At 41.7% G+C, this 21,521-nt stretch overlaps 3 protein-coding genes across 6 annotated transcripts in view; 1 reads left to right on the plus strand and 2 right to left on the minus strand.

The window, feature by feature from the left end:
* Positions 1-9,610, minus strand: part of LOC116702208 (telomerase reverse transcriptase) — a 47,011-nt gene extending 37,401 nt beyond the window's left edge. Inside the window, exons 1-17 of one of the 2 annotated variants that reach the window (XM_032536382.1) lie at positions 9,292-9,610; positions 7,377-8,691; positions 7,105-7,294; positions 6,861-7,014; positions 6,585-6,752; positions 6,213-6,374; positions 6,026-6,127; positions 5,856-5,941; positions 5,577-5,693; positions 5,369-5,440; positions 4,535-4,723; positions 4,046-4,172; positions 3,812-3,873; positions 3,360-3,484; positions 3,120-3,257; positions 2,445-2,588; positions 1,926-2,288 (exon numbers count right to left, since the gene is read on the minus strand). In XM_032536382.1, the coding sequence (XP_032392273.1) occupies positions 2,485-2,588; positions 3,120-3,257; positions 3,360-3,484; positions 3,812-3,873; positions 4,046-4,172; positions 4,535-4,723; positions 5,369-5,440; positions 5,577-5,693; positions 5,856-5,941; positions 6,026-6,127; positions 6,213-6,374; positions 6,585-6,752; positions 6,861-7,014; positions 7,105-7,294; positions 7,377-8,691; positions 9,292-9,507 (3,327 nt within the window). In that variant the 5' untranslated portion in view covers positions 9,508-9,610 and the 3' untranslated portion in view covers positions 1,926-2,288; positions 2,445-2,484. Of the gene's footprint in view, positions 1-1,925; positions 2,289-2,444; positions 2,589-3,119; positions 3,258-3,359; positions 3,485-3,811; positions 3,874-4,045; positions 4,173-4,534; positions 4,724-5,368; positions 5,441-5,576; positions 5,694-5,855; positions 5,942-6,025; positions 6,128-6,212; positions 6,375-6,584; positions 6,753-6,860; positions 7,015-7,104; positions 7,295-7,376; positions 8,692-9,291 lie in introns of those variants that run through there. The other variant, XM_032536383.1, reaches the window with a different exon arrangement.
* A 339-nt stretch (positions 9,611-9,949) lies between these two features.
* Positions 9,950-21,521, plus strand: part of rbbp4 (retinoblastoma binding protein 4) — a 19,376-nt gene continuing 7,804 nt past the window's right edge. Inside the window, exons 1-12 of one of the 3 annotated variants that reach the window (XM_032536385.1) lie at positions 9,950-10,218; positions 10,801-10,951; positions 11,054-11,199; positions 11,489-11,662; positions 12,107-12,222; positions 12,348-12,508; positions 12,630-12,756; positions 12,943-13,020; positions 13,365-13,441; positions 13,665-13,722; positions 13,835-13,945; positions 14,576-15,393. In XM_032536385.1, the coding sequence (XP_032392276.1) occupies positions 10,203-10,218; positions 10,801-10,951; positions 11,054-11,199; positions 11,489-11,662; positions 12,107-12,222; positions 12,348-12,508; positions 12,630-12,756; positions 12,943-13,020; positions 13,365-13,441; positions 13,665-13,722; positions 13,835-13,945; positions 14,576-14,638 (1,278 nt within the window). In that variant the 5' untranslated portion in view covers positions 9,950-10,202 and the 3' untranslated portion in view covers positions 14,639-15,393. Of the gene's footprint in view, positions 10,219-10,800; positions 10,952-11,053; positions 11,200-11,488; positions 11,663-12,106; positions 12,223-12,347; positions 12,509-12,629; positions 12,757-12,942; positions 13,021-13,364; positions 13,442-13,664; positions 13,723-13,834; positions 13,946-14,575; positions 15,394-21,521 lie in introns of those variants that run through there. The other 2 variants (XM_032536386.1, XM_032536387.1) reach the window with 2 other exon arrangements.
* On the minus strand, positions 15,677-19,866 carry sync (syncoilin, intermediate filament protein). The gene is made up of 6 exons (XM_032536384.1): positions 19,635-19,866; positions 16,959-18,581; positions 16,654-16,868; positions 16,289-16,496; positions 16,014-16,138; positions 15,677-15,940 (listed from the first exon to the last, which is right to left on the minus strand). Exons 2-6 carry the CDS (start codon positions 18,516-18,518, stop codon positions 15,898-15,900), a joined length of 2,151 nt encoding a protein of 716 aa, XP_032392275.1. The 5' UTR covers positions 18,519-18,581; positions 19,635-19,866; the 3' UTR covers positions 15,677-15,897.

The following is a 21,521-nucleotide window of genomic DNA, read 5'->3' on the forward strand; positions in this document are numbered from 1 at the left end:
TGCTGATCATTGCATTATTTGAGATTATTGGAGTCATTTATGTCCGTGGAATGAAAAAGTAACCTTCACGCCTGTTCTCTGATTCTGTATCGACTTATGAGATTAAGACAATTTAGATCCTAACGTGTTAAACATTTCCTCTTGTTCCTGTAACCTCTGACAGTTTCAGTGAAGACATCTATTTCATGACTGGGAACAGGCCTAACATCTTCTGGAAGGCATGCTGGATGGTGATCAGTCCTTTAATGCTCCTGGTGGTGTTGATTGTCTATGTGGTCGTCCAGGCCCAGACACACCCATCTTATCCCACATGGAACCCAGCCTATGTAAGCCAGTCAAGGTGTACTGCCATGGAGATGTTAAGATTTTTTAGAATTATTATATAGTTAGAATCTAGCATATTGTGTGAATCCTTAAAATTCCTAAAGGTTAAGAAAGAAAGTTGTAAGTGAGACAAACCCACAGAAAATCATCACTATTACTCTGGTTTAGAATTTAATGCCCACAGATTTACCATTTTGCTTCAATCGCATCACAATAATCAGCACCATTTTCAGCTTCAGAAGAACTATTGTTTTTTAGAAAGAAATGTCTTGTTAAACTAGCTGTACACTACCTGTAGCACTAAACGGCACGCAAAAGCTGGTGACCATAGGGGAGCAGCTAAGAAGCCAGACATCTCCCAAAGAGTTGGTGAAGACCAAAAACAGAGCTAAAACTGAAAATAATGCAAATATTGCTTTGTGTCTTCTGGATATATTTGCCAAAGTTTCCCATAACAACCTCATATGATGATAATATGTCAGTGTGGTGGTTTACAGTTTCTTGCACCCAAACAGCCAAAAATAAATACATTATTCCAGGTTTAAATGAAAAGTTTGACATTTTTGGAAATACACTCATCTGCTTTTTGCAGAGTTAAGTGAGACAATCGATGTAATCTCATGTCTGTATGATAAATATAAAGCTATATGGATAAGGGTGAAACAGCTAAATAAGTATACCATCACCTCTAAAGCTCACCAATTAGCATGTTTTCTTGTCTTTGTTTACAACAACAAAAATGAAAGTGAGTTGCTGTTTATTGGTAATTAGATGCTAGACGTTTTTCTTGGTTCAACAAAGTGACTTTTAAGTCTCAAAGCTAATGTAATTGCTTGCTGGTGGTAGCTTCATGCTTAGCACACACATTTGCGAGTAATATCTATTTCAAAGAGAGAATAAAAAGAAAAGAAAACTCTTAAAATGTCAGTCTATTGTTCAACTAGGGCTGCACGATGAGGAGAATATTTTTGACAGATATTCGATTTTGATACAATTCACAATATTGGAGGGAATAATCATTTATATGTCATTCAAATTTTCATTGAAAAAATATTAAAATGAACACAACTAAAATTATAGTGCGATTTTTGTGAGGTTCCTTAGCAATCAAAGATGTTTTCTTTAGTCCTTAGGAAAACATTTGTCTCTGCAGTTAAACAATACCTGATCCAAAACGGTTAGATTTTGCCTTTAACAAATATTGTGATTCATTGTGCAGCCTTATGTTCAACTTCATTTTCAAATGTAATATTGTTACAATATTCTATACATTACATTTTATACTGCTTTGACTTTTTCTTCAGGAACTATTCCCCCAAACTGAAGTGAAGCCCTATCCAGACTGGGTGTTTGCCATAATCATCCTGCTCTGTGTCCTACCTGTGATCTCCATCCCTCTGGTGGCTCTCTACAAACTGATCTGCTGTAGAATCAGGAAGTCCTCTGCTCGCACCGACCTAAATCCCTACTGCAACGACGGCTTTGAGGTTGAAACACGGGAACAGAAGAACCAGAGAGCTTAAGAAAATGTTGCAGCTGACTTATAATTTGCCATGCTGAACTTTGCTTTACATTTATCAGGATTTATCAGGAACTGACAACCCACATTTGTTTCCCTGATAACATTTATTTAACATTAGAAGTCTTTTGTACATTGTTCTGAACTGTACATAATGAAAATAACATTCATTCTCACACATCATATTGAAACAGCTATGTCACAAAACATCCACTTACAGCTGTCATTTGACTAATAGCTGACAATATTTATGTGCATAAAAAAGACGAATAAACATCATATCTTCTTTGTTTATGACTGAGGTTAATCCCTGTTTTATCAAGTGTTTAATATCAGATGACTAAAGAACTCATCTTTATCCCTCTCCATTCTTAAAGCCTCTTTTGGATACATTATATCTTTGGCACACAGAAGATAAGATAAATCCAAATCACTGATTTCAAACCTGAGGGTGAGACAAGAAAAAAAAAGGTTTGTACCTTCTTAATTTTGACAGAAATTGGGTAAAATTATCAGTGGCCACATTTTCAAGTAGTACACAAATAGACCAAACTCAGAATATAAACATTTAGGGAAGAATTAATTACTTACAGTACCTTACCTATGCCTTTGAGCTGTTGAGGGTTTACTGCTCGTCTTGTCTACATCTGGATGGCCAGGAAGTCGACTGGTGTCCTGGGGTTAGTGGCCTGTCGAACCCTGGCCAGCCTCAGTTCCCCCAGACGTCGCTCTAGACTGCGCTTCCCTGTCAAGAAGATGACAGCTAAGACAGGAAGATGCTGTTTTTGTTTGTTTTTTACCTCTTTGGTGCCATTGATTTGAAAGTAATCCAGGGACGTACCATTTTGTAGCGACATCACTACTTCTATTTGGTTTAACCAGTGAGTTGTAGATTATTGGATCTTTTCAGTGCATTTGATTAAATATTTGTAGCCATCACACGGCAGCAAGAATAGGATTTGAGAGAGAGGCTGTGCACATTTTATGCACAAGGGGCTCATTAATTATTATTATCTCCTGACAGCGAAAGGAAGTGTCTGTAAATCTTTTTTCTTCATTTCATTTTCATTCTTGTGACAGAAATCTAACCCTGGATGATTTTAACACCTTGCACCATCAGTTTTGACACTGATTCTGCAGATTATGTCATGCTAATTAAAAAAGAAATCCATCTTCACCTTTGGCCTCTTCTCAAGATAATTGCTTTTTCACAAAGTTAAATGCCCTGGCATAGTTCCTGTGTGGTGTTGTGTATGTGTTTCCTGAGGGTGCATACGTTTGTGCAGGTATGGGAGCAGATCCTTGTAGAGAGGACGGTGTTGTGACAGCACTAGCAAGAAGCAGAGACAGAAAAGCAGCTCCACTGCTTCATATTGCATGATGCCAGTCATGGCCTTACTGCCTAAAATCATTCCTGGAGAAAAGGGAAGAAATAAAAGGAAATGCTGAAAATGCATGTATAATTTGATATTGCTTAAATCATATTTCTTACAGATGTATGAAGGGGATATGTTGCCTTTGTTGCTGTGCCTGATGAGCTGATTGGCGTATTCGGCCATATCAAATATCATCTGCAGAAAGTAGAGGGGGTTCTTAGCAACTGTCTGACCAAAGGGCAAACTCTGGGCACACACATGGAACCTAAAGAGAAAAACGAAAAAACAGGAGGAGATGAAAATAAAAACAGAGTTGTGCCCTGGCCATTTAGATATTTACATTCTGAGATGAAAAGCAGGACAATTAGTTCTCAGCTCAGTGCTGTGTATTGATTGATAACCTGTTCCTGTGTTTATTTTTTTAAGCTTTTATAGCCTTTCCTTTTGACAAGACGGCTAGGTGAGAAGGAGAAAGAGAGGGGGAAGGCATGCAGGAAATCATTACAAGTCAGACTCGTACCCTGGACCTCTGCGTCGAGGCATAAACCTCTAAGTATATAAAAATAGTCAAAAGTCAGGTCACTGTCTTTACCTGCATGCATGAAGCAGCACCAGCTTGTAGATGTTCTTGTAGACTGCCTCAAGAGAATTGGTCTGAAAATTAAATGGTGATCCTTTAACTGTGACACAGCTAATGTATGTTTGTCTTGCAGCTGAATTTAACATACTTTGAATTTAACAAACTTCTGTAAAAGGGCCTGATACTTGACAAGCTTTTTATTTAAAGTTTTTTATCCTCAAATGAAGACACCATCATTTCCCTGACCTTCAGGTCCAAGAACAAGGGATGGCACTTGAGTCTGAGGATAGCCATCAGTTTCCTCCTCATTTGCCGTCCAGCTGAATGGACCGAGCCCAAAGTCAGGCTGTAGCGCAAAGACAGGCCTGCATAGCTTTGAGAGATGGGGAAAAAAAAGATAGATAGATATTTTATTAATCACACAAACTTTAACACGGACTAACTGCAAAACCTACAAGAGAACTTGCCATTAAAAAATATTGCAAAGTAACCTGCCGTAACAAAAAACTGTAAATGGATATGTTGTTATATACTGTGTTCTATGCAAGAAAATGAATCATCAAACTGGGAGTTGTCACCAAGAATGTTTATGGGTAGGTACAAAGTACAGAGAGGCAGTTTCACTCAGCTTACCAGAAAGCAGAAAAAAAGACTCCAAAAGTCCAATAACTTACGCAAGAAGCACACTTGAGGCTATATTTCTGAAGTATAATTACAACCGAAGGGATGCTTTACCTAGAATAGTCTTTGTAGACGTCCAGTGAGTGCGTGTCCAGCAACAGTCCACACCAGGGAAAGAGGCAGTGAGGGGACAGCACTCGAATGCCGGGGCAGGAGCCCATGTTTCCAGACACCTGAAAGTTGACCGCCACCTTATGCGGGTTGACCACCAAACCATACTGTGGTACCCCGGCCAGCAGGGTCCTACACATAACGTGCAAGTGTCATCAACCGGTATATTCCATTAAAATTACAAATTCAGAATCCTGTTACAGCATGTCAAATCTGTCTCCCCAACTTTTTCTATTAAAAAGAAAGAATGTAAAGCCCTGTATGGATTGGCTAATACAGATACTACCTCCTTGTAAAGAAATCATCAACACTGGGAACTAAAAATACATCATGTGTATGTTTCTCTGATAGTTTTCCATAGCAACAGATGTCAGTGTCTGAGAAGCAGTGATGGTGATACAGTTTAAAGATCAGATTGGGGAAGTAATTTCAGAAAATCACAGAAATGATAATGAGTCCCAGGCACATCACTAAAGTTGTTATCAATCAATCAGCAGTATTTATCAATATATACTGTATATACTTTTTATGTTTGTCTTTTTTTTTCTCTCTGGAATTTGTTATATCTTTCTTATTATGTAATTGAATACATTTTATAACTTGCTTGGAAAATGTGTTGATTTTTATTTGCTGTGGGATTGTTTGAAGCACTTCATAACTGGGGTTGGAAAAGTACTCTACAAATAAAGATTATTATTAACATTATTTAAACTTACAGATGTTTAAACTACATTTATGAAACTTTCTTCAACGTCTAAAAAATATTGTGTGATATACCTGAGAAAGTGTTGTGCTTCCTGTAAGTCTGGTGTGATCAGAAGGAAGTCATCCACCAGTCTCATCATACATCTACAGAACAGAGAGAGGAAAATAACACATAGAATAAATAGAAAGGAGCTACAATACAGACACACTGCCCTCTGCTGCCGCAGATGTGTTATTACATGTATAGAGGTTATCTGAAATACATAGCCATCTGTTGTACCCTTTCTTTGCAGTTATGTCTTTGAACAGGACATTCTCCATGTGACCGTAGCAGAGACAGCAGAGCAGACTGGACACAACCGATCCCTGAGGAATCCCTCGGCACTGACGGTATGTTCTGACAAACAAAGGGCCAAAATCAGATTGTAACTAAAACAGGACAAAATACTGTAAGCGTGAGATGTCCTTCCATACCAAGTTCTTTGCATGTGATGACATTTCAAAATGAGCAATGACAAGACAATCCCAGATAGGTCTATTTAATTTTGGTAATTCTTACTTCTTGCCAAACTGCACAACGCTGCCAGTAAGCATTTGGGTAAAGAACTGCAACGCCTCTCTGCCATAAAGATCTGAGCAGAAATGCTGGGAGAAAGAAATTAAATGCACAGGTTGAAAGAATGATCACACTTCTTTATCTTAAGAAACATTTGAGGTTGTCAACCTCACCTGCTCTACTAGTATGGCGTGATGAACTTTTCCTCTTTTCTGCAGTGAATTCACAAAGCCTTTCATGTTGGTGGATCCCATGTTATCCTCCAGTAAATCTGCCTGTATTAGAAAACATGAGAAATACACACACACACACACACACACACACGCACACACGCACACACAAACACACGCACAACGGTACCTGTCTCAAAAAGGACTTTTTAAGGCCCTCGTGGGTATCAGCCCAGACTTTGGCATAGCGGCGGATGGTGAAGAGTTCTTTCTGGACAGGTGACAGAGCCTGGCCAATCACTTCAATGAGTCTGTCATGAGGCAGACTCTCATAGGCTCCACTCACATCCACCTTAAATGCAGAGACATAATGAATGAATGAATGAGGAAGGAGTACAACAGCATTTAACAAAAGACATATTTTCACAATGTGCTATAACTACAAGGTAATGCTTTTAGTAGCAGTATCATCATAAAAGTGAATATATATATGACTGCATTAAAATGAATCACTGACTTTTCTCTGCCAGTACAATTAACAAACTGGGAGACAAAAACCAACCTTAACAAAGTAGAGGGGTTGTCGCTTGTCCTTCTGGGCTGGAGCTAGGGAGCGCAACACCTTGTGGATATCTGTCATCCCCCACACTGTGGAGCCCAGGAGGGATGGAGTGGAGCGCACACGGGCCCGCAGAATGTCCAGCAAGTCCCGAACATGCCCTTGGTAGAGCTGCAGGGGGAAAAGAAACGTCCTTAATGCCTACGCTAACAACATGTAAAGAAGGACAAATAATGAATGTGTAATGAAGAATTTTCAATGTCATTATCAAAGATGTACCCTCGTTTTGGCATCTGCTCCTACGATGCGTGTGATAGGCCTCAAGCTATCAGTCTTAGGAATGAAGCGGAGGCGCGAGATCACGGTGTCTTTGGGGAGGGATGCCACCTGAGCCGGAGTCAACTCCTCCATCTGGCCTTTGGAGAGGTGACCCCTAAATAAATAAAAAATAGATTGTGAGCGTGTGTGTCCCATGACTGCATAAGTGTAACCTTTGCAGGAGTGTGTATATGTGTGAACCAACCTGAAGGCTATGTCTTGCAGTTTTGCCCAGACTTCCTGTCTGTAGAACCTGACAACGTTCTTCTGGCCCACACTCTCAGTGACATAGAAACAGGCTCGAACCAGGCCTACAACATAGCCGTCCAGAAGCCAAGCCAGGAACTGACCCAGGGTCCGTGTCCGGTATGAGAGCTCACTGGGCGGACACCTGCCTGCAGATGTGAGTGGTTTGGTTAAGTCTGCCAAAATACACCAAGCACGAGAAAATTGGTTCACCATCGAAGACAATCTTACCTGTTTTACTGATCTTCAGCCAATCACAGTCATTCACATTCATCTTCCACATCAGTTCCGCCAGTGAAAGCCTCTCAAACTTGCCACTGCACAAGAAGCCCCTGACCCTGAAAAAGAAAAGAAGTCGGTTGTGGTCGGATCCCCATAGCTCCTGAGGGATCACAGTGGAAAGGCATTCCCTGATGAACAGGTAGACCCGATGAGGTGCACAGTGTTGAGGCAAGAGGGAGCTTAATTCCCCTTGATCTGCATCGCTCTCCTGCCCCACTGGGCACATCCTCTGCAGTATTTTACTGTAGGGACATCTCCTGTGTTGACGCAAAAGATGACTGAACAGGGGGACTATTTTAAAGAAGCGCCGAGGGAGTTTCTTTGGCTTCCTCTCCAGCCCGTTTAGATACCCCAATCCCTCAAAGAAAACTGTTCGTACTAAATCTTGCCCTTGTAGCCTTCTGCATCCATCGGCACTCTTTTTCTTCCTGTTGAGAAGGAAGCCACGCATGCCCTTTCCCCCATACAGGAATCCCAGTGTGCGGATAAAGCATTTCGAGGGAGGCAAAGGGGGGAAAATCCCTGATCTCCAGCTGGGTCCTCCCTCCAAGGGAATTATGCATTTTTGTATTTCAACAGGCTGTTTGGAACCAGTAGTGCCATTTTCCAAAGACTTTGTAGATAGTGTTTGTTCCACAGACATGGGCTGCCCTTCCTCCACTGTTTCATAGGAAACCTGTTGCATTTCACATGTGGGCTCTTGCTGTCCTACCCGTCTCCTCTTTCCTAAACGAGTCCCAATTTCCTCCTCATCCTTCAGAACAGTTTCTCTTTTTCTTTTCCCCTCCTTTACTCTTACATCCCTTCTATTTCTTGTCTTGTTGATAGTAGGACTCTCAACTTCCCGTCTCCTTTTCAAGGTCACTGCACCTCGATTTCTTCTGAACTGAGCGCCGCGATGTGTCTTAGACCGAGGCTGGACATAAAACCCAGTGGAGGAAGTAGTCATAGATATCCTGTCATAGACAGGAGCGCCACACACCTGGAAAGCACATGAAGGAGGGACTGCCACAAACACAGAGCAGCTCTCCAGCAGGTACCGTGTGAGGTCTGTGCCAAGGCGCATTGTGACTTTCTTCCACAGGTCACTGCCATGGATGTAGGCAGCACTTTGAGTAATATCTCCTTGGAATTTGAAGTGGTCTGCATCCCGCTCCTCCTGAGCAAGGGACAGAAAATTGTAGCCGTGTGCCAAGATGTTTTTTTTTCTTTTTCTTTTTAGAGTGTTAAGGATAAAGGCCAGCAGTTCAGGTAGAGTGCAGATCTGTATGAAAAACAAAATGCAGAACATACAAAAAATATGCTTTATTGGCCAACATTAGTGTCTCTCATTTGAGTTATATCATAAAATCCTGTTATATCATTAGTGTTTTTTACATCCATAATATTACACTTATCAACACACTTATCTAAGTATTGGTGTAAACTTCGCATGCAAGGCTTAGATACATTATCGACGACACAGCTATTGATTGCTCCCTTGTAATTCTTACTTACGATATTTTCAAATTCCACAATAAATTTGATTTCCTTTTCAGTTCCCTGTTCGTGTATTAAACGGTAAGAATTACTGCCACATTTAATGTTGAACTGCAAGTAAAATATCCTGCATAAGCCCTAGGCACATGTATTGTTCCCAACTCTTTCGCTACCAAAATGGAGGGGTGACGTATGTTATATTTAAGTAGAACTACATCACAACACTGCCATAAGATAATATAGGTTAGCTTAGCACGACAGCTAGCGTTAGCTAACTAGCTATTGAGGTTTTACCAGATAACTGTCTCTGGTTTTACTATTGTGTAAGCTACGTGTCAACAAGAAACTGGTATGTCAGAAAGTTTATAATTGAAGGTAAATATACCTGGTTGCAGCTTGGCACTTGCTGTAGTTCCTTGTCAAAGCATACAAAAACACCCCGGACGAAGGATTTGAAGCGGTTTGTGTCGGACTGTTCAATGAGCACTGCTCTCTGTCCTTCTCTGAACAAGATGCTGCCCGCAAATTCCTCCAGAGTCTGTATGTGCGGATACAGTGACCTTAGAATGTCGAGCGTGTGGTTCATATCAGTCGCAGACATACTGACATGAAATGTTCGTGTTATGTAAGCACGTATGTATTATATTAGGTTATTAGTCAGGACATTCTAGACACAACAGTGGTTAGCGAGAATGCGGTTGCAATTGAAGAGCCCGCGTCACCTTTAGCCAATGAGAGATCAGTTTACTGTAAGTGTCCAATCAGATAGTCTGTACTCCAACCGTATTTACAGTTGACCAATAGCCAACAGGAAAAGACATGTTGTCTTTTCCATGTGAAAATTGACAGTTCCATGTGCAACAAATATAACAATATTTTGACAGTTGGAATGTATTTGACAAGTGAATGTACATTCGAAAAGCCGGTAATAAAAGAAGACTACATACACAGTAATAGACATACTGCTAAAAACAAGGACAACAAACCTGATGTTGAAGGCAACATCCCAGAGCCTCGTGCAGCTGCTGCCCTCTGCTGGTCAGCACGAGCCCAGCCGCTGTGCTCTGATTTGTGGGAGGACGGCCCTCCCGCTAGGACAGAGCGCGCGAATGCACCCACCACGTCTCACACAGTTGGATGCTTCACGTTAGCTGTTAGCTTAGCGTCGTTTTCTGTGCCTTTACGCACCGGGGAACTGCGGGCACACCAGAAGTGGACCTGAGACCAGGCTGTTTGGCTCCGAATCGCAATTGTCCTAAAGTATCTGTGGGCTATCAGCTACTCAAGATACCAACAATGGCAGACAAAGAAGGTACGTTAAGGCGAAGGTTTTTGTTGTGGTCAGTTTTTATCCGACATCTCTTAGCTAGCGTTAGCTACCTGGCTAGCTTAGGTAGCAGCTAACGTTAGCAGTAGGGGTTTATCGTAACCAGTCATAACAAAAGCCGGTTGCATTTTCATCTTGTACAATTTAACAATCTCCATTTAAGTGTGCAGTTCTTTTTTTCAAACCAGTTGACGGTGTCTATTATTACCCTAGTTGCAAGTGAGGCCGCAGCGCGACACAGTGGTTATAATAAGTACGTAACGTTACGTTATGTTAACACTAGCAAAAGCGTAATCATGATAGCCTGGTAGGCTAACGTTAGCAGTGATATGTTTCTGAAAACGTACTCCCATACTGCTATATGGTGAACACTACTCGGGCCTTGGTCAAAGACAACCTTAAAGGGCTGTTGATTAAGAGCATTAACATCAACAATCATTAATGCATTCACCATCGCTGAGATAACGTTACATTGGCAGTTTCCCTATTACACTGGCACCCTCAGTCGTTGTGGTTGTCTCCCAACGATTTTTGTTTTCACTTACTTCACTCTGTTTCCTCTCTCAGCAGGAGCATTTGACGATGCGGTGGAGGAGAGGGTGATAAATGAGGAATACAAGATCTGGAAGAAAAACACTCCATTCCTCTATGACCTGGTTATGACCCATGCTTTAGAGTGGCCCAGCCTCACTGCTCAGTGGCTGCCTGACGTCTCCAGGTACATGCTTTTACACGTTGGTCCAGTAGTAATTCTCACACATACAAAATTGTGCTCTTTTTTTTAATAAGCGTGAATGACATTATTTTTTTCCCTTACCAGGCCAGAGGGGAAGGATTACAGTGTGCACCGGCTGGTGTTGGGCACCCACACGTCTGATGAGCAAAATCACCTGGTCATTGCCAGCGTTCAGCTACCCAACGATGACGCCCAGTTTGAAGCCTCACATTATGACAGTGAAAAAGGAGGTGGGAGACCTGTGTACAGTCACATGTTAAGTGTGAATGGTCAGACAGGCAGACTTTTCATGGACTGTCATTTTGTTCCAAAGAGAAGAATAACATGTCTGACTGACAACACTAATTTTGGAATTTAAACAATGCGGTAAAATAATAATAATAAATGAATAAATAGTTATATTCTTTATACCATTTTAAACATATTGTTCCAGAATAAATTTCCCTTTGACAGAAAAGTATGTATTACCTTCTAATAAACATAATGTCTGTAAACTTAATGTCCTTGATTTCCTTGCAGAGTTTGGAGGCTTCGGCTCAGTAAGCGGCAAGATCGAGATAGAAATCAAGATCAACCATGAAGGAGAAGTGAACCGGGCCCGCTACATGCCCCAGAACCCCTGCATCATCGCCACCAAGACCCCCACCTCAGAAGTGCTGGTGTTTGACTACACCAAGCACCCTTCCAAGCCAGGTAATAATAATATTAGTAATAAATTAATCTTGGGTGAGGGAGTTCCATAGCCTGGGCCATGCCCTGTAGAAGTCTCTGTCCCCAAAACTGCGGAATTGTGATTTGTGGATAGAGAGCAGATTGGCTGAGGTGGATCTGGGGGATCGTGAGGGTTGGTAGGGGGATGAAGGCGTCAGTGAGATATTAGGGGGCCAGATGATGGAGGGCTTTGTAGGAGAGGTTTTTATAGGTGATCCGATGGAAGGAAGATAGGCCGCCAGTGGATGGATCGCACACAACACAAGGCACTGCTAAAGGTGGAAAGTTGTTTTGAAAGTAAAGTGGGCTAATTGGTATAGTTTGACTAACTGAAAGTATTTTAACACATCTCCATTACTGCGTATCTGCTTTTGGTAATGCTGTGAAAGAAAAAGACAATGTGTATTTATTTCCTATTGTCCACAGATGCCTCTGGAGAGTGTCACCCTGATCTGCGTCTCAGAGGCCATCAGAAAGAAGGCTATGGTCTATCCTGGAATCCAAATCTGTCCGGCTCTCTCCTTAGTGCGTCAGATGACCATGTAAGAGAAAAGTCAGGTTTCTTTCCATCTTTTTTTTTTTTCAGGATTCTTTTTCTTTCCGTCAGTATCATTCCATATTTGGGTCACCAAATGGGTATTAATATCTCATCTTTTCTAATATGTAGACAATCTGTTTGTGGGACATAAGTGCTGTGCCAAAGGAGGGGAAGATAGTAGAGGCAAAAACGATTTTCACTGGCCACACTGCTGTGGTGGAGGACGTCTCCTGGCACTTGCTTCACGAGTCTCTCTTTGGATCCGTAGCAGATGACCAGAAGCTAATGATGTAAGAAGCATGATATTAAGTCAAATATGGCATTAATACAACAGATGAAACGGTTCAGCTGAAAGGTTATGTGATCTTGCATCTTCACGGTCCATGAGTGTTTTGTCATTTTTCATTTCAGTTGGGACACTCGTTCGAACAACACCTCCAAACCCAGCCATGCAGTAGACGCCCACACAGCAGAGGTCAACTGTTTGTCATTCAACCCTTACAGCGAGTTCATCCTTGCCTCTGGCTCTGCAGACAAGGTAATGTAATATTCTACCACATCTTAGTTGTCACCCTTTAGTTTAATTTACTGCATGGGGTTCATCTCTGTGATATCATGTGCATTTCACAATTGTATTGTTGCTGTTTTGTAACTGCAGTGTTAGAAAACAGAGAGATAAAGAAAATCTGGCGGGTGTTTTGTAACATCTCTCTCTCGCTCACAGACTGTGGCTCTTTGGGACTTGAGGAACTTGAAACTGAAGCTGCATTCTTTCGAGTCGCACAAGGATGAGATCTTCCAGGTAGGATATTTATTGCTCATCACTTCGACATAGTTTGATTACGTAAATGGGTTGGGTCAAATAATTTGTGTCAACATGTAGAAATAAAAAAATAATAACATGGCTGCCTCCAGCAACAGCGCAAGAATGGATTCCTCGCAACAACATGTTGAGAAAAAGTCTCGGACACAATAAAATAATCGTTTAGGACAGCCCTACTCATGACATCTTATTGAAATAAGGATAGCAGGATGTCTTCTGTTTACATCTGTATAGTCAGTTAAAAGACAATGGATTGTGATACGTGATGCGTCTGCATTGCTATTCAAGTTCATTCCATTGAGTTCTGTGTCTGGCTGTTCCAGGTCCAGTGGTCCCCTCATAATGAGACCATACTGGCATCCAGTGGAACAGACCGTCGCCTCAACGTCTGGGACCTCAGGTAAACAACTTAACATCATACCTCTAATGTCTGTAGATTTTGGCTGTGTCACATTGCAGCTCCATAGCGGTTGTGAGAGGCGTTCCCCTGCCAATCCACCCAGTGTGGTCCGGTCCACCGGCCTGTGAACAGAACGTCTCCCCAGTGTAGTCGTGGGGTTAGTCGTACTGTGACTTTGTTTGGTACCAAGTTTAACTCTGGCTGTTTTTGTGTGTGTGTGTAGTAAAATTGGAGAAGAGCAGTCACCAGAAGATGCAGAGGATGGCCCCCCTGAGCTACTGGTGAGTCTTATTGAAGCCTGCTGAACTTTGGATGTTGAGATTTCCTATTATTGGTAACATCAGCACTGTATTGTAATGATGGAAATTATTGGCTGTTTCTTCAATCTACTAGTTTATCCATGGAGGCCACACAGCCAAGATCTCAGACTTCTCCTGGAACCCCAACGAGCCCTGGGTCATCTGCTCGGTGTCTGAAGACAACATTATGCAAGTCTGGCAAATGGTAAGACGGCTGAGACCACATTTCATTAACGCTTTTTTACTATGGACAGGCAGAGAACACAATTCCTTCTAAGGGCGAGCATTCTCCCTGAAAGACAATGTAGAATGTGATGAATTTTGGAGCAACACGTTTAGGTCACAGGCAGCAGGCGACTCTGCTCCCAGGAGCCCATGTCTCGTACCATAACTACTACATGTGGATCAACGCAGGCAAGAATGAATTTTCAGGGAAAAGTCGTGTGGTGATTCCACGCATTTACAGCTAGCGACTGCAAAGAGAAAATCTCAGTCAAGATGATTTTTGAGATATCATTTGGAGTGATTCAGTGAGGGCAAAATGAGGAGACAGAAAAAAAGGAATGGTAAGTGTATTAACCCAGTTGTGTGTTTACTTCCTTCAGTTTGTAATACTTTTTTTATACTAAAACATCCGTCTTTTCAGTAACACTTTTCTGTAATAGATATCAGAAAAGCTAGTAGTTAGGCATGTAGGGGTGTTTCTTAAAATTCCTAAAATTTGGCACTTTGAAAGCCCTGAGTTAGTTAACCTTTTAATCTGAAAATGCCACTGACTTGTAAATACATCCAAATATTTGTGGCGGAATGAATGACACGCTGCTTCTCTTGATAGGCTGAGAACATCTACAATGACGAAGATCCAGAGGGTTCGACAGACCCTGAAGCCACAGCGTAACTCTTCCGCCTGCTGTGTCTCAACCTACAACCTCATCACAAACTGCCACCTCTGTACTTCCATGCAGCTACTTTTTCCCATCATCCTTTCTCTACCGTGGGACAACGATGCTGTAAACCACTGCAAATACAAGAAAGAGAATAATCATGTAATCTCTTTTTGAATACTTGCAGTGAAGAACTCTTTAAAACTGAGTAACTTATTTCCGGAAGAATCTCACCTTTGTTTTTCGCACTGAGTATAAAAGATATATTTTTGTAATCAAATTGGCTCTCCCTTGAATACTGAAATGTTTTAGCAAATGTTTTTTTCAATAATGACAAATTATTTTCTAGATCCTAAGATGGTGATTTTACTGTAAGCCCACAACAAGCTCCCTCTGCACATGTTGGATAAAAAGCTAAATGCAGTTCAGCTTTTTGACAAGATGCCTAACATAGTAACAGTTGCTCTGACTGTGGTAGCGGTTGTTTGCAGGCTAGCTTTTGGTCCTGAAAAACGTCTCATAAGCTTCAGTCGGGTCAACACCTAACTGTCCTGGATGCTGATTTTCACACCAGCTTCTTCTGAATGAATTTACAATAAATAAAATCCGTTTGAAATGTCCATTTGTGGTCCCACCTCCCCGTACCTTAGTCATATAATAATCGTTTAATCATTGTCGTGATATAGATTAGTGGTTGAACTTTTTCTATGTTCAATATTTTGTATTTGTACAGTGAGTGCATTCTTAATAAAAATGTGTTTCATTGGTCTTTGAGTCTGCTGGGTCAACGTTTCTCAATATTTAGGAATTACTTACAAATGTTATTGAAAGGATTGGTGCCTTGGAAGTCAATCCTTTTAGTGAAAGTCGGTTTTGCCTCATGACACCTTGCTTAGACCTTTTACGTGTCTGGTGTGACATGCTGTGCTTTCCTGAACTTACTCTCACCCAATTACTTTGCCCCACTGTTTAGTTCTTCAGCCATGTTGTCCTTATAAGTACATGAACTCCTCTCAGCGCTTCATGCAGAGACATTAACTCGTCAGTCGCACTTGGGTTTCAGCGAACACAAAGCCTTTATTCATAACAAAAACCTTTCTACAAGCTGCAGTCTAGTTATAAAAAGAACAAGTCATTTTTAGTTGTTTGCCAACCGCATGACTTAATGTGTGTAAAGTGCATTAATTAAAACATGGAGTTCACTACGTTGCAGATAAAACGGTCAGTTGGTTAACTCACAGAACTCAGTTTTTTTTAATTATAGAACATACAATCATGTTTTCTCATTGTCACAGTTCTGGTCCTTAATGGCAGCCCTGTAAGAAAAATAATTTAATTAGAGGTATAATTAAATCAAAGTATAATACAGTATAGATAGACAAATCTTACCTGAAAATGAGTAGTTGTTTGGTTAGGCTGTCTCTCAGATCCTCTATCTCGTTGGTTTTTCTTTTCTGGATCTTTAACTCTGTCTTCAGCTCTCTGCTTCTGTCCTCCAGACAGTACACTGTCTCCTGTAAGAATGGCATAGCTTTTTTTACTGTATTGTATCAGGGGACCCTCCATTTTTCTGATACATAGTTCATTTTCTTAAATTTTCTGTCTTTCTTTCCATCTTCCTTTGCCATTTCACACCGATCCCTTACCCCTGCCACATTGCTTACCTTGTACTGCCCCACATCCTCTCTCCTCTGTAGACAAATTAGTTTGAGTTTCTCCTCCAAGCAAGCCCTCCGGAGATTCAGCTTTTGGATCTCCTCTTTTAGGGGTCTCAGTTGGGCCTTCAGTTCTTTAGCCTGCTCTTTGGCTTTCACCAGTGCTGTGGCTGTTGCCTCCCTTCTCTTCAGCAATGTGAGCAAAATGGGTTCATACCTGGCCAAGACAACCATTAAAAATTGGAGAATTTAATGAAAATTGCAATTTAATCATACACTAAAGATCCATGTAAAGAGTAAAAAAACAATAATTATGGTGATCACATAAAAACATGACTTAGTCAGGGACAACCAGTACTAGACAGTGTCAGCACCTGTCCTCCAGTGCTTTCAGTCCACCCTGCAGATACTGCTGAATGTCCCCACAGGAGTGCCTCCTGCACTGGGTCAGCTCGTCCTGGGTGTTGGAGGTGTGACTGGAGTGCTGGGCATGAAGCTCTGCTTGTAGGTCTAAGAGCTGTTGTTGATGAGCCACCCTGAGCTGGGAGGCCTCTTCTGTCAGCTGGAGCACCAGCGACTGCAGCTTCTCCTGGAAGATAGGAAGAAAGAGATGTTTACGTTGAGATCTTTCTCTGAAACGGGATGCACAGATAAAGATTTTTCCTGAGGAGTTTCTTACCTCTTCTCTCTTTAGAAACTCCACCTCTCTGTGCTGGGTGTTCATGGCGGCCTGGTTGTGAGCACAGTCCCTAGCCATGGCGAACAGTCTCCTCTTCAGCTTTCTAAGCTCCTCGTGCAGGCCCTGTCTCTCCAGATTTACCTTCCACAGCATCCTCTCCTCCTTGGCTCTCTCCTCCCTAAGGCGTTGAATCTCTTTCTTCCTCTCCTCTCTTCTCCCCTCTTCCTCCCTCTTCAGTGCGCTCATCAGCTCTGCCACTTTTCTATCAATTTGCTCTTCTGTCTCCTCTTCATTGCTCCCCTCTGCCTCCTCTCCGTCTTTATTCCCTCTCAACTCCAGCACCTCCTTCAGCAGTTCCTTTCTCCTTTTTTCTAACCGCTTTACCTCCTCTATGCACTCCTCCATATGAGAACCTAGTGCGCGTAGTTCATTCATGCAGAATCCCAGATCACTGGTTTCCATCTTGAGCTCCTGAGTCTCTTCAGCTGGCAATTCAATGTTGTGTGTTTCAATTTTAGTTATGTCATACTTTGCGTTTGCACCTTCATTAGTAGACATAAAGGTATATCTTGTCTTTGTCTCCTCACAGTACATGTGATCATTTTCTGTACTATATAATGGCATTGATGGCCCTGGAAACCTGAACTCAGAATCAAGACCCGCTTGGTCTTTGGATTCCACTGTTTCCATTGAGAAGCCACCCATGTTGTCACAACTTAGAACAGGATTCTGCTGGCTTCCATTTGTTGCTGAACCCAGTGTTTCCTTATTTCTGCTTTCCCTGGGAGCTTCCTCTCCTCCCGCATGTTGACCAGCCCAGGATTCTAATTGCATTGGCTGGGTCTCCATCTTCATTGGCTGTCCTTGCTGTAGGGGCACCAGTGTTGTACCCCTATAAAGATGAGGAGTCTTACTGATGTGTACATATTCTTGGCTTGCATCTGTAGGCCAGCCTTGGGGCTCAAAGTCCATCCCAGATTCTTCCATACAGCTCTCCAGCATGGCCAACATCCCCAATAGTTGACCCTCGTACTCCACCATGGTGTCACTCAGTTTGTTTCCCGCCGAAGTGAGAGGCATTTCGTTTTGACAAGAAGCTTCTGTGGTAACTCCATGACTGGTAATGATGGGGCCCAAGTCTTGAGAATGGCCTTGTGTTGGCTGGTTTTCTGTTCCAGCCCCATCCATATGTATGTCAATGTAGCTTGTGGAAAGATATGCTTGGGGAGAAGTACTTGTTTCTCCACCGCTCTCCATTGCGTCTTCTTCTTTGCTGTGGCTATGAGTTGATTCACTCAGGCTTGTTTCATTGTAAGTTGCTGAGAAGTGAGAACCAAAGGGGATACCAGTGAGCTCCTCACAACTTTTCAGTAAGTTATCCATCTCCTGTAAGTATGGCTTAATTAAAGCTGATTGATTCAGCTGTGTTCCTGTGAAAGTGAGTCCAGATTGTGCTGTGTTGCATTCTCTTTGTTCCATTAAGTTTCTGTCTGGATCCGCATCCTCTTCCTTAATGAAGAGAGGCTCGAACCCAGCAGATGAAATGTTATCGTCCTCCATTAGTTTAGCCTAGTACTTGTAGCCACTTCCGATGTAGAAGTCTCCTTTATATCCGTCTCATCCCTTGACAAAAGCACACGAATATGTTAGTCAACCTAGCTAATGCATATTAAGCTAGATAGCTGCATTTGTCGGCAGTCGTGCTGCATGCCACAAATACAAGGCCTGGCCTGCACTGATGACATGCCAGCAGTGGAGTTGGGTTAATATTTTGGCCAGACGTCTTTAAGTTATGCCGATATCATTAGCACATGTAGACACGTGGAGGTGGGCAAGGGGGCAATTTTAGCAAATGGTATGCTACCAGCAGCTGTCCTGCAAGGCTACACGCCCCAGGGAGCAACTGACTGCTTGGCAATGATCAGACACACACTTCAAACAAACATTGCATTCACAAAAAAACTGCAACACTACTTATGTAAACACATAGAAATGTCTTTCGTCTGAAGCTCCAACAAGTGGCATTACATAGATGACATTAGAGAGCGTATTATCATAACATGTCATTGTGCCAATGGATGGGCAATAGCAATCTCCCCTAGTGAATGATGTAGCTGTAATTTCACTCTTTGAGGTGTTTGCCAATACTGGCCAGAGACTCACAGAGTGTAAATTGATCAAATTGACCCAATACTTTCATTGGCAGAGATTAGTTATGTAGAAAGGGCATTGAAGACAATTGTAACATTCATTTGATACCTGCTGTTTCCTCTCCAAAACCTCCTCGACCAAAGTTCAAAACGCATTTTGTATTAAACAAGGTCGGATTATATGAATAATATGAGTACCAAAATCTAAAAGACTGGACAGTTTTGTGCTACGAATGACTGACTAAAGCCCGGGGGAAGACATGATAGTCACCAGCTGTCTTGCTGCAAGCCAGGCATGGGCACAAAACACATTCCTTTAGACCTCCACCACCCAAATACTGCACTGGCCTACATTTGAGAGCATTCTGAACACTTAGTTTTCGTCTGTTTGGAGTTAGTTATTTAGAAGTTGGGAGCAGCAGGAATGGTAAGTTTTTTGGATTTTCTTTAGGGACTTTCATTCAAATTTGAACAACATCAATTACACAAATCATCATATGTAAACATGTAATATAATAGTACTTACGTCTGTGTGTATGCTTGTTCCTTTTGCCCTTATGCAGTATCCTCAGGACGAATTTACTAGAAATCAGTTGCGGTTCAAACGACAAAGCAAAGTGAGCGGCAAAGAGTGAGAGGCAAAGAGTGAGAGGCAAAGAGTGAGCGGGAGCAGTATGTGCCAATAAAGAAGGGGGGGGGGGCTGAAGACAGTTGACCCAGCCTCCTCTCTCTCTCAGTCAGTGTGCTGCTATGTGTGACCATGACTACCTCTGTTCTGTTTAGATTTATTAATAAACACTGGGCTGGGCAAAAGAGGAGCCACAGCCGGCAGTATCAACCCGAGAAGCATAAAGGATTTGCCTAAATGGTCATCTAAGAATTATACTTAAAACCTGGTAGCCATGTGGAATTTATAACCAGTTTGTCTAATTTTATATTTCTTGGAAGATATGAAAGGACCTAACAACAACCTCTCTGAAAAGTGTTTTTATTGTCCAAAAACTTGCATTTTCATGACTTAAGTCAAGTCATGTGTGACATTGTGATAAATTACTCTTTGTACATCAACAGTAGTTTCAGATTTAATTAAAGGTGTAACTGTAATAGAAAGCACAGTCAAATAAAGACCTGGGTAAATCTTTCATTATCATACTTTTTGCATCAGCAGCACACAGACTAGTTGTACCTCTATAATGCCGGAGTGACTGGTGGAGTTACAGCTTGTGTGTGTGTGTGTGTGTGTGTGTGTGTGTGTGTGTGTGTGTGTGTGTGTGTGTGTGTGTGTGTGTGTTAATGATGAAAGAGAACATGATTCCAGGAGTCCACCGTGCCTCTTCATTATCAGGTCTTTAAATAGCACCCCTCACTTTACTGTCCACTTCCCACGGGAGGATTGGTTTTCGCCTGAACTTGTGACCCCAACAATGGACCACAGGTGGTCTTCTGTAGGCTGAGGAGAGGGCAGAGAGGATGGAACCGGACTGTCAAAGACACGGAAAGATGTGGCAGCTGTAGAAGAAAGGAATAATGGAGATGATGAAAGCTCCTGAAATGCTTTTTCACTCCCAAAACTGACCTTTTTAGGCAATGTTTTGCCTTAATTTTCATATTTCCTACCTTTCATTAAACACTATTTTTGAATATTTCTTAAAACATAGGGATACAAATTACAGTCAAACGCCACTAGATGGCCTCACAGTTCAATTTTACCTCTGTCATCCTAAGGTTAACTTGAATGAAATGTTGAGTTTTAAACTTTGAACAGCCAGTTTAGTTTTGACCTCTCAACCCATTCTTTCTGTAGGCTTTTCTATGAATGCAGAAATGAATGAAATAGTCATGATTAAACTATAAATACAAGATTAAATATTGTAGTTCTTGTATTTTAACAAGACTAGATGACTAGGCATCACCTTAATCCGGTGGATAACTGCATACTTTTGTCTATCTTGTCTATCTAAGATTAATTACTGTATATCCAACTTTAGAGTACTTACATGACCCTTTGAACTAAATAAACCTTTAAAGCAGTTAACACCCTATAAAATAATGACATAATTCCTTTGAGATGCTGATTCCGTGTTTCCCTGAAAAATATCATCCCTTGTGCTAAGTAAAATATGTAATGTTTATGTAATTCCTCCTTATTGACCACTGTAACTGGGTTTTGGCGAGCCTAGGCTTTTGGAAGAGAGATGGTAATTTATATAAGGTTATGTCCAGAGATTAACTGTTGCAACACACTGTTCAACCCTGTTGTGCTAATGCACACCCACACAGCCACTGGGATTGAGAGAGAGACTTGAGAGTGTCCCTCACTTGCCTGCTATAAAAATCATCATCTTTTCAGTCTCTTTCTATCATTTCCTCTTAGAGGATGGGGAGTTCAGTGTGTGTGTGTGTGTGTGTGTGT

Source organism: Etheostoma spectabile, chromosome 14 (assembly GCF_008692095.1).
Source record: "Etheostoma spectabile isolate EspeVRDwgs_2016 chromosome 14, UIUC_Espe_1.0, whole genome shotgun sequence".
Taxonomy (NCBI): Eukaryota; Metazoa; Chordata; class Actinopteri; order Perciformes; family Percidae; genus Etheostoma; species Etheostoma spectabile.

What these genes read in the sequence shown, in the direction of transcription:
- sync (XM_032536384.1), bottom strand. Translation starts at nt 18,518, where the DNA reads ATGGAGGACGATAACATTTCATCTGCTGGGTTCGAGCCTCTCTTCATT. An exon ending in AGGATGTGGGGCAGTACAAG is followed by an intron (nt 16,139 to 16,288) that starts GTAAGCAATGTG and finishes CCATTCTTACAG; the next exon opens with GAGACAGTGTACTGTCTGGA. An exon ending in AAACAACTACTCATTTTCAG is followed by an intron (nt 15,941 to 16,013) that starts GTAAGATTTGTC and finishes TTTTTCTTACAG; the next exon opens with GGCTGCCATTAAGGACCAGA.